The sequence below is a fragment of the Ranitomeya imitator genome, chromosome 2, assembly GCF_032444005.1.
Source record: "Ranitomeya imitator isolate aRanImi1 chromosome 2, aRanImi1.pri, whole genome shotgun sequence".
Classification (NCBI taxonomy): domain Eukaryota; kingdom Metazoa; phylum Chordata; class Amphibia; order Anura; family Dendrobatidae; genus Ranitomeya; species Ranitomeya imitator.
This window is the reverse complement of record NC_091283.1, coordinates 585,821,210-585,833,524: the sequence shown is the minus strand read 5'-3', so window position 1 is coordinate 585,833,524 and position 12,315 is coordinate 585,821,210. Positions and strand designations below refer to the sequence as shown.

The window sequence follows — 12,315 nt, the reverse complement described above, 5'->3', positions numbered from 1 at the left end:
AGGCATATCAGAACCCCCATTTGACTGCACAAGACCTTCAGAAAGATTTAGCAGACTCTGTTGTGGTACATTGTTCTATTGTTCACACATCTGGATTCAATGAAATTTCAACAAATTCTTAATGCAAACATAACACCATCTGTAAAAAAGCTGAAGTTGAAAATTGGATGGCTTCTACAAATGGATAATGATCTTAAACACATGTCAAAATCCCAAAAAGACTACCTCAAAGGTGCAAGTTGAAGGTTTTACAATGGCCCTCAGTCCCCTGATCTGAACATCATTGAAAGTCTGTGGCTAGACTTCAAAATAGCAGTGCATGTAAGACGACCCAGGAATCTCACAGAACTGGAAGAATTTTCCAAGGAAGAATGAATGAAAATCCCTCAAACAAGAATTGAAATTATTATTATTATTTATTGAAAGACTCTTAACTGGCTACAAAAAGTATTTAAAAGCTGTGATACTTTCAAAGGGTGTGCTACTAGGTGCTAAACATGTAGAGTGCTTAAACTTTTGCATTAGCCCATTTTCCCTTTTGCATTTTTTTAAATGTAAAAGAGGAATATATATATATATATATATATATATATATATATATATATATATATATATATATATATATATATATATATATATATATATATATATATATATATATATATATATATATATACACACACACACATACATACTATATAATTGTCTTTGGGTCACTTCCGTCTGTCCTTCTGTCTGTGTCACGGATATTCATTGGTCGCGGCCTCTGTCTGTCATGGAAATCCAAGTCGCTGATTGGTCGTGGCTGTTTTGCCGCGACCAATCAGCGACAGGCACAGTCCGGAAGAAAATGGCCACTCCTTACTCCCCGCAGTCAGTGCCCGGCGCCCGCATACTCCCCTCCAGTCACCGCTCACACAGGGTTAATGCCGGCGGCAACGGGCCGCGTTATGCCGCGGGTAACGCACTCCGAAACCACTGCTATTAACCCGGTGTGTCCCCAACTTTTTAACTATTGATGCTGCCTATGCGGCATCAATAGTAAAAAAATGTAATGTTAAAAATAATAATAAAAAAAAAACCTGCTATTCTCACCTTCCGTTGTCTGCCGAGCCGCACGTGCCTGCCGCCATCTTCTGTTCCCGGCGATGCATTGCGAAATTACCCAGAAGACTTAACGGTCTCGCGAGACTGGTAAGTCATCTGGGTACGGAAGATGGCGGCAGCTGTGCGCTTATCGCCGGAGCTTCACCCAGGGGTGAGTATATAACTATTTTTTATTTTCATTATTTTTTTTTTAACAGGGATATGGTGCCCACACTGCTGTATACTACGTGGGCAGTGTTATATACTACGTGGCTGTGCTATATATTACCTGGGCTATGTTCTATACTGCGTGCTATATACTACTCGGCCACTGTTACATACTGCGCGGGCAGCGTTATATACTACGTGGCTGCTATATACTGCGTGGGCTGTGCTATATACTACGTGGCCAGTGTTATATACTGCGTGGCCTGTGTTATATACTATGTTGCCTGTGTTATATACTACGTGGGCTGTGATATATAGTACGTGGCTGTGTTATATACTGCGTGGCCTTTGTTATATACTGCGTGGCCTGTATTAACGCATCGGGTATTCTACAATATGTATGTATATAGCAGCCACATAGTATATAGCACAGGCCACGTAGTATTTGTCTGCTACATACTACATGGCTCCTATACACTATGTGGCTGCTATATACTTACATAACATGAATACATATTCTAGAATACCCGATGCGTTAGAATCGGGCCACCATCTAGTATAATTTATATATACAGTGTGAAGTAATCGGTGGCCTTGTTGGTCCTCCCATGAAGCAAAGCTTATGGCTGTGCTTCATTGGAGAATTGCAGGTTCAATTGATGCAATCAAGTTCAAAGAAAATTGAAAAATGATAAGAGATTAAAAAAAAGCATATTTGGCACGTCTGTGTTCGTAGAAGTCTGATATATCAAAATATTAAATAATTTAAACACCAAAAAAAGAGAGACTTGAAACACAATAACTTGTTTTTTAGTTGCAGTACCTCCCCATGAAATGCAATTAGAAAAGCAATTAAAACATATTTAGGTCAAAATTATGTTAATAAAAATGCTGGCATAGAGCGCAAAAAAAAAAAGCTCTCATAGTTGAGTTGACTGAAAAATAAAAAAAGCTATGGGTTTTAAAATAGTGATACAAACCAAGTATATAATATTTCGGATGATACCACTCGTTCCCTCAGAGGAGGGATTTGTAAGCTTTCAGTGTACTACTAATAGCTTCGGTTTCGATCCTAGGCAAGGAATGCAGCGCTTGCCAGCTCTTTCCTATAGAGCTTGTGAGCACTGCTCTGCAGCTGGCTGGGGCCGGAGCTCATCCGATGCAGCCTCTGCTGGCAGTACTGAGCATAGGTGGTCCTTGCCAGCAGCAGCACAGCACCACCGGCCAGCAGAGCTCAAGTCCCAATGCTGTCAGCAGGGGCAGCTTCGCCTTTTCAACATCGGAGCATCAAAAATCTGTCGGATGAGAGTTAGATCCGGCCGGCTTCAGAGCCGTGCTTACAGGCTGTCAATCAAGAAGAAAGCGGAGAGGCAAGGGAGCAGTGCTCCTGAGGAACATCAAGAATAATCTGCTCAGTGAATGGAATTTTAAACATATCTTTTTCCAGGACTTGCTATATTTTTCCCCGAACTGTACTACACTGCTACCCGGCTGAAATGTACAGATGGTGCGTGAAATGCAGCTGTCATTAAAGACTGTCCTATTATAGCTTTGAAAAAAAAAATTGGCTCTGCTATATCGCCTCTGCGGGGAAAGGAAAGGGTTACCCAGTGTTCAAGGAAATTAGCTGACTGCAGTATTTTAGGTTCTGTTCACATTATTGCAAAACATTTCCATTGGATCTACATGCATGTTGGGACAATCTCTCACCAAAAGGTTGAGACGTAACCCACTATAAAGTAAAAAAAACAACAAAAAACAACACATACATACTGCATGGGGAGAATTATTTTTTCTGGATGCCCAACATACTTCAAAAAAAGAACCTACTGGCCTGCTGTTTGCCAGACGAGTCTATGAGGGCTAATGGGTTAATTGGAGGGTGTTTTATCGCACATGCTAGAAACAAGATTTGTTAAAGGAATGTGAATCTCTAAATTACACAATAGCCTACTGCCTTTTTGCATCATAAATATAGTTTAGAATCACCTGCAGCCTCCTCTTCTTCGACATCTCCCCTTGCTACACGAATTTGCTCCACATGATCCTGGAGGAACTGTGCCATCTCCTGTGCCATACTTTCACCACTCAACTGGGGCTGGATGGAGGTGTTCGTTACTGGTTGAGTTGTAACTTCCGGTGAAGGAAACCATTTACCTGTAAAGACCGTGAGAAGTAAAACTACTAAAAGCAAATCTTTCTTTTACTTTAACTTTGGTTATTAATATCCATCTTTTAGGGTCCACAGATGTGACCTCTATGCTATCTTTATACAGTGGGTACGGAAACTATTCAGACCCCTTTACATTTTCCATTCTTTGTTTCATTGCAGCCATTTGGTAAATTCAAAAAAGTTCATTTTTTTCTCATTAATGTACACTCTGCACCCCATCTTGACTGAAAAAAACAAATATAGAAATGTTTGCAAATTTATTAAAAAGGAAAAACTGAAATATCACATGACATGGTCATAAGTATTCAGACCCTTTGCTCAGTATTGAGTAGAAGCACCCTTTTGAGCTAGTACAGCCATGAGTCTTCTTGGGAATGATGCAACAAGTTTTTTCACACCTGGATTTGGGGATCCTCTGCCATTCTCCCTTGCAGATCCTCTCCAGTTCCATCAGGTTGGATGGTGAACATTGGTGGACAGCCATTTTCAGGTCTCTCCAGAGATGCTCAAATGGGTTTGGGTCATGGCTCTGGCTAGGCCAGTCAAGAATAGTCAGAGTTGCTCTGAAGCCACTCCTTTGTTATTTTAGCTGTGTGCTTAGAGTCATTGTCTTGTTGGAAGGTGAACCTTCAGCCAAGTCTGAGGTCCAGAGCACTCTGGAAGATGTTTTCATCCAGGTTATCTCTGTAGTTGGCCGCATTCATGTGTCCTTCAATGACAACCAGTTGTCCTGTCCATGCAGCTGAACAACACCCACATAGCATGATGCTGCCACCACCATGTTTCACTGTTGGGATTGTATTGGGCAGGTGATGAGCAGTGCCTGGTTTTCTCCACACATACCGCTTAGAATTATCCACAAAAAGGTCTGTCTTCGTCTCATCAGACCAGAAAAATGATAATTACTTACCGGTAATTTGATTTTCCAGATTCATGACGGCACCTAACGTGAGAGATGGTCCCAGCCCCTCCAGGAACAGAAAACGTGCATAGGAGATAAAAGATGGGGGCGGCACCTCTCCACAGTTTGTTGACAGAGTATGTAAGGTAACCGCTTTGTTAGTTCAGGTTTAATGTAAATTACATTTATCTCCATAGCCGATACTAGGCGTAGTTATATTTCCCCATCAGCTTTTTATCATCCGTGTATATTTGTATCTTAGATTATATATACACATTCTATATACATATATACCTTATTTATTTTTTTAAATATTTTTTTTTCTTTTTGTGCAACACACAACCATCAACAAGATAGGGCGGGAATACGGTGCCATCATGGATCTGGAAAATCAAATTACCGGGAAGTAATTATTTTTTCCCTTCCCCATGACGGCACCTAACGTGAGAGGAGAAAATAGAAGAAGAATCCTAGGGTGGGACAACAGCCGATAAGACTTTCCTCCCAAAAGGCAAGACTTGAAAGCCCCAAGTTTAACCTATAGTGGCGAAAGAAGGTATAAGGTGAAGACCATACTGCCGCATTACAAATTTGCTCTATCGATGCGTTTGCCCTCTCCGCCCAGAATGTGGCGATAGCTCTTGTGGAGTGTGCTGTCACTCCTAGTGGAGGGCATTGCCCTGCAGATGAGTAAGAGAGTGCAATAGCCATGCGGAGCCAGCATGCAATAGTAGATTTCGTGGCTTTCTTACCCCTGTTTGCTCCCTGAAAGGAAACAAAGAGCTGAAGACTGTCGCCATGATTTTGTTACTTTCAGGTATTGGATTAGGCAACGTCTGACATCAAGGCAATGAAAAGTTTGTTCTCCCTGGGATTTTGGATTGGAACAAAATGGGTAAAACTATCTCCTGGTCCCTATGGAATTTTGAATTGACCTTTGGTAAGAAGGCCGGGTCAGTTTTGATTTTTACTCTGTCCTCCAGAATTGTAGAGTATGGAGGATCAATAGAGATAGCCTGGATCTCACTAATGCATCGGGCCGACGTCAGGGCAACCAGGAGAACAGTTTTTAGGGTTAGATTTTTTTCTGATATGGAGCTAAGAGGCTCAAAAGGAAGAGAAGTTAAGACCTGGAGCACTAAATTTTGATCCCAGGGAACAACTTTTTGCTGAGGTTTAAATGGTCTGGCTGTGAAGGAGACTCTGATGAACCTGTACACCCAGGGGTGATCAGCCAATTTTTGATCAAATAAGTCGCAAAGCGCTGAAACTTGCACCTTCAGGGTGCTGGTAGATAACCCCCGTTCCAGACCTGTTTGGAGGAACTCTAAGACTTCCCTTATTGGGACTTTCTGAGTGGTGGTTGATAGGCGTCGGCCTGAGAACTCTAGACATTTTTCCCAGATTTTTTGGTATTTATTGGATGTAGTTTTTTCCTGCTGGATAGCAGAGTAGAAACTAACGGAGCTGAGAAACCCTTTGCTAGAAGAAGCCCCCTCTCAAGTTCCAGGCAGTGAGATGTAGACTGTGTACTTGAGGATGGAACACTGGACCCTGGTGTAGTAGATTTGGCACATCTGGAAGGATCCATGGGTCCGATATGGACATATGCCTGAGCCAGGTGAACCAGGCCCTCTTCGGCCAAAAGGGTGTGATCAGTATTATTCGTGTTCCATCCTCCCGGATTTTCTTCAAAACTGTCAGTATTAGCGGAATCGGGGGAAATGCGTAGGCCAGATGGAAGTTCCATTGGTGTAACAGCACATCCACTCCTTCTGGGTTCTCTCATGGGTTCAGGGAATAGAACCTTTTTACTTTTTGGTTTTGTTTTGTGGCAAAGAGGTCTATCTGTGGGATACCCCAAAGGGCACAGATTTCCCCCCAAATTTCCTGATTTAGAGACCATTCGTTCTGATGTAGTATATGCCTGCTCAAGAAGTCCGCGACAAGGTTGTTTGTTCCTTTCAGATGTGTAATTGTCAATGATAGGAGGTGATTTTCTGCCCAAGAAAACAGTCTTTTGGTTTCTTCTAACAGAGATCTTGACCTTGTTCCTCCTCAACGATTTATGTAGGTGACTGCCGTGCTGTTGTCGGACAAGACCACTAGGTGTTTCCCTTTGATAATCTCTTCTGTCTGCAGAACTGCTAGCCTTACTGCTGTTAGCTCCTTTAGGTTGGAGGATGCTGACTCCATCTGAGGATCCCATCTGCCTTGCAGAATCTGATCTTCCAGATGTGCCCCCCAGCCGAGAGGGCTCGCATCTGTGGTTAGCACCACTGGATTTTGGACTGACCATGGCACCCCGTTTTTTAAATTTTCTATTTTTAGTCACCAATCTAAAGAGTCCCGCACTCGTGGCTATAGAACGATTTTCCGGTTTAAATTGTGGGGATTTTTTGCTTGTTCGGTAAGTATTTGCCATTGTAGGTCCCTTGAATGCAATTGTGCCCACCGAACCGCTGGGATTGTGGCTGTCAACATCCCCAGAAGAAACATGGCTTCTCTTAACGAGATGGGCCGGCCTGATTGTGTTTGATTTATTTTTTGTTTTATGGCGTTGATTTTCCTGTCCGGAAGGATATAAATTTGCTTGATTAAGTCCAGTTGAATTCCCAGGAATTCCTGTATCTGGACGGGAAGCATATTTGATTTTTTTAAATTGATCAACCACCCTAATTTGGACAATAATAATAATAATCTTTATTTTTATATAGCGCTAACATATTCCGCAGCGCTTTACAGCTTGCACACATTATCGTCGCTGTCCCCGTTGGGGCTCACAATCTTAATTCCCTATCAGTATGTCTTTGGAATGTGGGAGGAAACCGGAGAACCCAGAGGAAACCCACGCAAACACGGAGAGAACATACAAACTCTTTGCAGATGTTGTCCTTAGTGGGTCTTGAACCCAGGACGCCAGCGCTGCAAGGCTGCTGTGCTAACCACTGCGCCACCAATAGGTCTCTTTTGAGACTGCCATTTCGCATTCTCCCTGGCTGTCCGCTACAAAGAGAAAGTCGTCTAGATAGGGTACAAGTAAGATATTTTCCTTTTTACCAATGACGCTATCTCTGAAATTATCTTTGTATAGATTCTGGAAGCCACTGACACCCCGAAAGGGAGACATTGGTAATGTAGATGAGTAGGGATTTGATTTATTTCTACTACCAGTCTTAGGAATTGTTGATGTTCTACACAAATGGGAACATGATAGTAGGCATCTGTGAGGTCTATTACAGCCATGTAACAGCCTGGATATAGCAGTTTTGTTGTAGTTTTTAACGTCTCCATTTTGAATTTGTCTACTTTGATGTATTGATTCAGGGATTTTAGATTGAAGATTGTTCTTTGTGAACCATCCGGTTTTGGCATAAGGAATAGGGTACTATAAAATCCTTTCCCGATTTCTTGTGCTGGTACTTTGACAAGAACTTGTTTTTCTCTGAGATGAACTTCCCTTTCCAATGTTGCCTGATTTCTTTTTGCGACATGGGTGACTTACACGATGAGGAGGGAGGGAGGTGAAGCTTAAAGGTAGGCCTTCGGTTAAAAGGGATATTACCCATTGTGATGTTTGTAATTTTTCCCATTGGTGGACAAAAAAGCGAAGCCTCCTCCCCACCCGGATATCGGCGTCATTGCTGTTTAGGGTCTGATTTCTGAGGAAGCTTATTAAAGGGAACCTGTCACCTGAATTTGGCGGGACCAGTTTTCGGTCATATGACCGAAAACTGGTCCCGCCAAATTCAGGTGATAGGTTCCCTTTAAAGAGATATGCTCTCTCTCTTCTCTCCCCCAGGGCTTCCCACGTGTGGATTTATCCCCTGGCCGACCACGGCCTGTTTTTCCCGAACCCCGAAAGGAACACCGGTTATCATTCCACCACCATCTTGAGAAGGGGGGAGGTGGGAAGTGTTTTTTCTTATCAGCAGCCTTCTCTAGAATCTCATATAGTGCCTTCCCAAATAGATATTGGCCCTCACAAGGGACTGCACACAATTTGACTTTAGATTTAAAGTCAGCCGACCAATTTTTAGGCCATAATGCTCTTCTACCAGAGTTGGAGAGGGCACATGCACGGGCAGAAAAACGCACAATGGCTGCATCTGCCAAAAAGCCTGCTGCATTTTGAAGTGAGGGTATTACTTCTAAGAGTCTCTCCCTTGGGCATTTGTCCCTTATTTGCTCACTCAATTCCTCTAACCACTTTATCATGGCCTGAGATGTACAAGTGGCGGCCACTCCTGGCTTAAAAGCCCACGTCGATGCTTCCGATTTTAAGAAGGCGTCCGCCTTTTTATCAAGGGGATCTTTTAAGGCCCCCCATGTCTTCGAAGGGAAGCGCTATGCCCTTGGTAGTGCTCGCAATTGCGAAGTCCAATTTAGGTGCTTTTTCCCATTTATCACAGACTTCTTCCTCAAATGGATATTTCCACTTAAGGGCCTGAGGAACTGACATTTTTTTAATTTGTTTTTTTTCCACTCTTTTTTAATTAAATTTAACACATTTTCGTGAAGGGGAAAAACTCTGCGTTTTTCACCTCTAGGTTGCTAAACATAGAATCCTGGGTTGTTTTATGTTCTTTTGGTGTTTCAACCCCCAATGTTGATCTAACTAGCTTAAGCAGTTTCCCCACATCCTCAGCTAGTACATACGGCCGACCACACTCTTCATCTGAAGAGTCTAAAGGTACCATCACACTACGCGACGCTGCAGCGATACCGACAACGATGTCGATCGCTGCAGTGTCGCTGTTTGGTCGCTGGAGAGCTGTCACACAGACAGCTCTCCAGCGACCAACGATCCCGAAGTCCCCGGGTAACCAGGGTAAACATCGGGTTACTAAGCGCAGGGCCGCGCTTAGTAACCCGATGTTTACCCTAGTTACCGTTGTAAATGTAAAAAAACAAACACTACATAGTTACATTCCCGGTGTCTGGTCATGTCCCTCACCTTCAGCTTCCCGCACTGACTGAGCGCCGGCCGTAAAGTACAGCGGTGATGTCACCGCTGTGCTGTGCTTTACGGCTGGCCGGCGCTCACCAGTCAGTGCGGGAAGCTGAAGGCAAGGGACATGACCAGACACCGGAATGTAAGTATGTAGTGTTTTTTTTTTACATTTACAACGGTAACCAGGGTAAACATCGGGTTACTATGCGCGGCCCTGCGCTTAGTAACCAGATATTTACCCTGGTTACCAGTGAAGACATCGCTGAATCGGCGTCACACACGTCGATTCAGCGATGTCAGCGGGAGATCCAGAGACAAAATAAAGTGTTGGACTTTCCCCAGCGACCAACCATCTCCCAGCAGGGGCCTGATCGTTGGTCGCTGTCACACAATTTCGTTAACGATATCGTTGCTACGTCACAAAAAGCAACGATATCGTTATGTGTGACGGTACCTTAAGTCTGAATCATCATCAGGTGGCAATTCCCCTGGTTCACCTTCTGATTCCATGTCAGAGGTTTGGGCAGGTTTAGGAGGTGGATATTCGGAGCTATGTAACCCATGCTGTTTCATTTGCTCCTTTACTGTGATTTTTACTTCATCCCTAACAATAGCCTTTATATTTTGGAGTAGTGATGAGGACTCCTCGGCCACAGTCTTTTCTATACATAAACAACAGATCCGTTTGTAAAAGTTTTAGGGAGAGCTTTATCAGAGTGCGCAGACTTTGTTTTTCTGCTTGGCCGTAACCTTCCTCCCCTGCACAATATAATACAGAGATACGGAGTTACTGACATGTTATTTGCCTTACAAAGGCACTCACCCACCGAAACCTTTAGTAGCACGGGGGTCTGTGGAACGTCCACTGGCACCGTCGATTCCGCAGTCGGGTCCGCCATGTTTGGAGAGGCTATTGGCACTGCTGCTTATGCCTTGCTTCTTAATATAGTATAGGGGAGAGAGCGGTGTGAGCGCCCCTGACTTCCTCCCTCCCGGGAGTGTCTGCACAGCGCTCTCCTCGGCGTGTGACGCCACTTCCGGTCGAACCCGGAAGTACTCCCATTAACCCCGACGCCAGCCTAGTGATGGGACTCGCCTCTGCCCCGGCCCAGCCTCCGACCAGGAGTGGACACTGGGGAGCCCCCGGCGGGTAGGACGCCTCCGATACAGCCCTCATGTGAGTAATGCGGCCGCATACGCCGCCAGCTGCTCCGGCCGCGGGCCTCAGTCCCCAGACCGGCACCTCCAGAGAGCGATCCCTCTGGGTCAACGTCGCAGGTTCCCCGCAGGAACAGGAAACCAAACTGAGGAGAGAGGTGCCACCCCATCTTTTATCTTCTATGCAGGTTTCCTGTTCCTGGGGGGGCTGGGACCATCTCTCATGTTAGGTGCCGTCATGGGGAAGGGAAAAATCTTATTTCTCACAGACTGGGAGTCCTTCATGTGTTTTTTTTTAGCAAACTCTATGCTGGCTTTCATATTTTTGCACTGAGGAGAGGCTCCCGTCGGGCCTCTCTGCCATAAATGCCCGACTGGTGGAGGGCTGCAGTGATAGATGACTTTGTGGAACTTTCTCCCATCTCCCTACTGCATCTGTGGAGCTCAGCCACAGTGATCTTGGGGTTCTTATTTACCTCTCTCACCAAGGCTCTTTTCCCAGGATTGCTCAGTTTGGCTGGACAGCCAGGTCTAGGAAGACTTCTGGTGATCCCAGTCTTCTTCCATTTAACCCCTTTCTGACCTCGGACGGGATAGTACGTCCGAGGTCAGATCCCCTGCTTTGATGCGGGCTCCGGCGGTGAGCCCGCGTCAAAGCCGGGACATGTCAGCTGTTTTGAACAGCTGACATGTGCCCGCAATAGGTGCGGGCAGAATCGCGATCTGCCCGCACCTATTAACTAGTTAAATGCCGCTGTCAAACGCAGACAGCGGCATTTAACTACCGCTTCCGGCCAGGCGGCCGGAAATGACGTCATCGCCGACCCCCGTCACATGATTGGGGGTCGGCGATGCTTCAGAATTGTAACCATAGAGGTCCTTGGGACCTCTATGGTTACTGATCGCCGGCAGCTGTGAGCGCCACCCTGTGGTCGGCGCTCACAGCACACCTGATTTTCAGCTACATAGCAGTGGACAGCAGATCGCTGCTATGTAGCAGAGCCGATCGTGCTGTGCCTGCTTCTAGACTCCCATGGAGGCTATTGAAGCATGGCAAAAGTAAAAAAAAAATAAAGTTAAAAAAATTTGAAAAAAATAAAAAAAATATAAAAGTTTAAATCACCCCCCTTTCGCCCCAAACAAAATAAATCAATAAAAAATATCAAATCTATGCATATTTGGTATCGCCGCGCTCAGAATCGCCCGATCAACTAAAAAAAAGCATTAACCTGATCGCTAAACGGCGTAATGAGAAAAAAATTCGAAACGCCAGAATTAAGTTTTTTTGGTCGCCGTGACATTGCATTAAAATGCAATAACGGGCGATCAAAAGAACGTATCTGCACCAAAATGCTATCATTAAAAACGTCATCTCGGCACACAAAAAATAAGCCCTCACCTGACCCCAGATCATGAAAAATGGAGACGCTACGGGTATCGGAAAATGGCGCAATTTTTTTTTTTTTTTTTTTTTTTTTTTTAGCAAAGTTTGGAATTTTTTTTTTCACCATTTAGGTAAAAAATAACCTAGTCATGTTAGGTGTCTATGAACTCGTACTGACCTGGAGAATCATAATGGCAGGTCAGTTTTAGCATTTAGTGAACCTAGCAAAAAAAGCCAAAACAAAAAACAAGTGTGGGATTGCACTTTTTTTTGCAATTTCACCGCACTTGGAATTTTTTTCCCGTTTTCTAGTACACGACCTGCTAAAACCAATGATGTTGTTCAAAAGTACAACTCGTCCCGCAAAAAATAAGCCCTCACATGGCCAAATTGACAGAAAAATAAAAAAGTTATGGCTCTGGGAAGGAGAGTAGTGAAAAACGAACACGGAAAAACGAAAAATCCCAAGGTCATGAAGGGGTTAAGGACTA

General features: G+C 44.2%; 1 protein-coding gene across 1 annotated transcript in view; it reads right to left on the bottom strand.

Annotated features, from left to right (window-relative positions):
* The window catches only part of TTI1 (TELO2 interacting protein 1), a 33,778-nt gene that overhangs the window by 6,629 nt on the left and 14,834 nt on the right, over positions 1-12,315 (bottom strand). Inside the window, exon 3 of the mRNA XM_069752280.1 lies at positions 3,244-3,411. Coding sequence (XP_069608381.1) covers positions 3,244-3,411 — 168 coding nt within the window. The remainder of the gene's footprint in view (positions 1-3,243; positions 3,412-12,315) is intronic.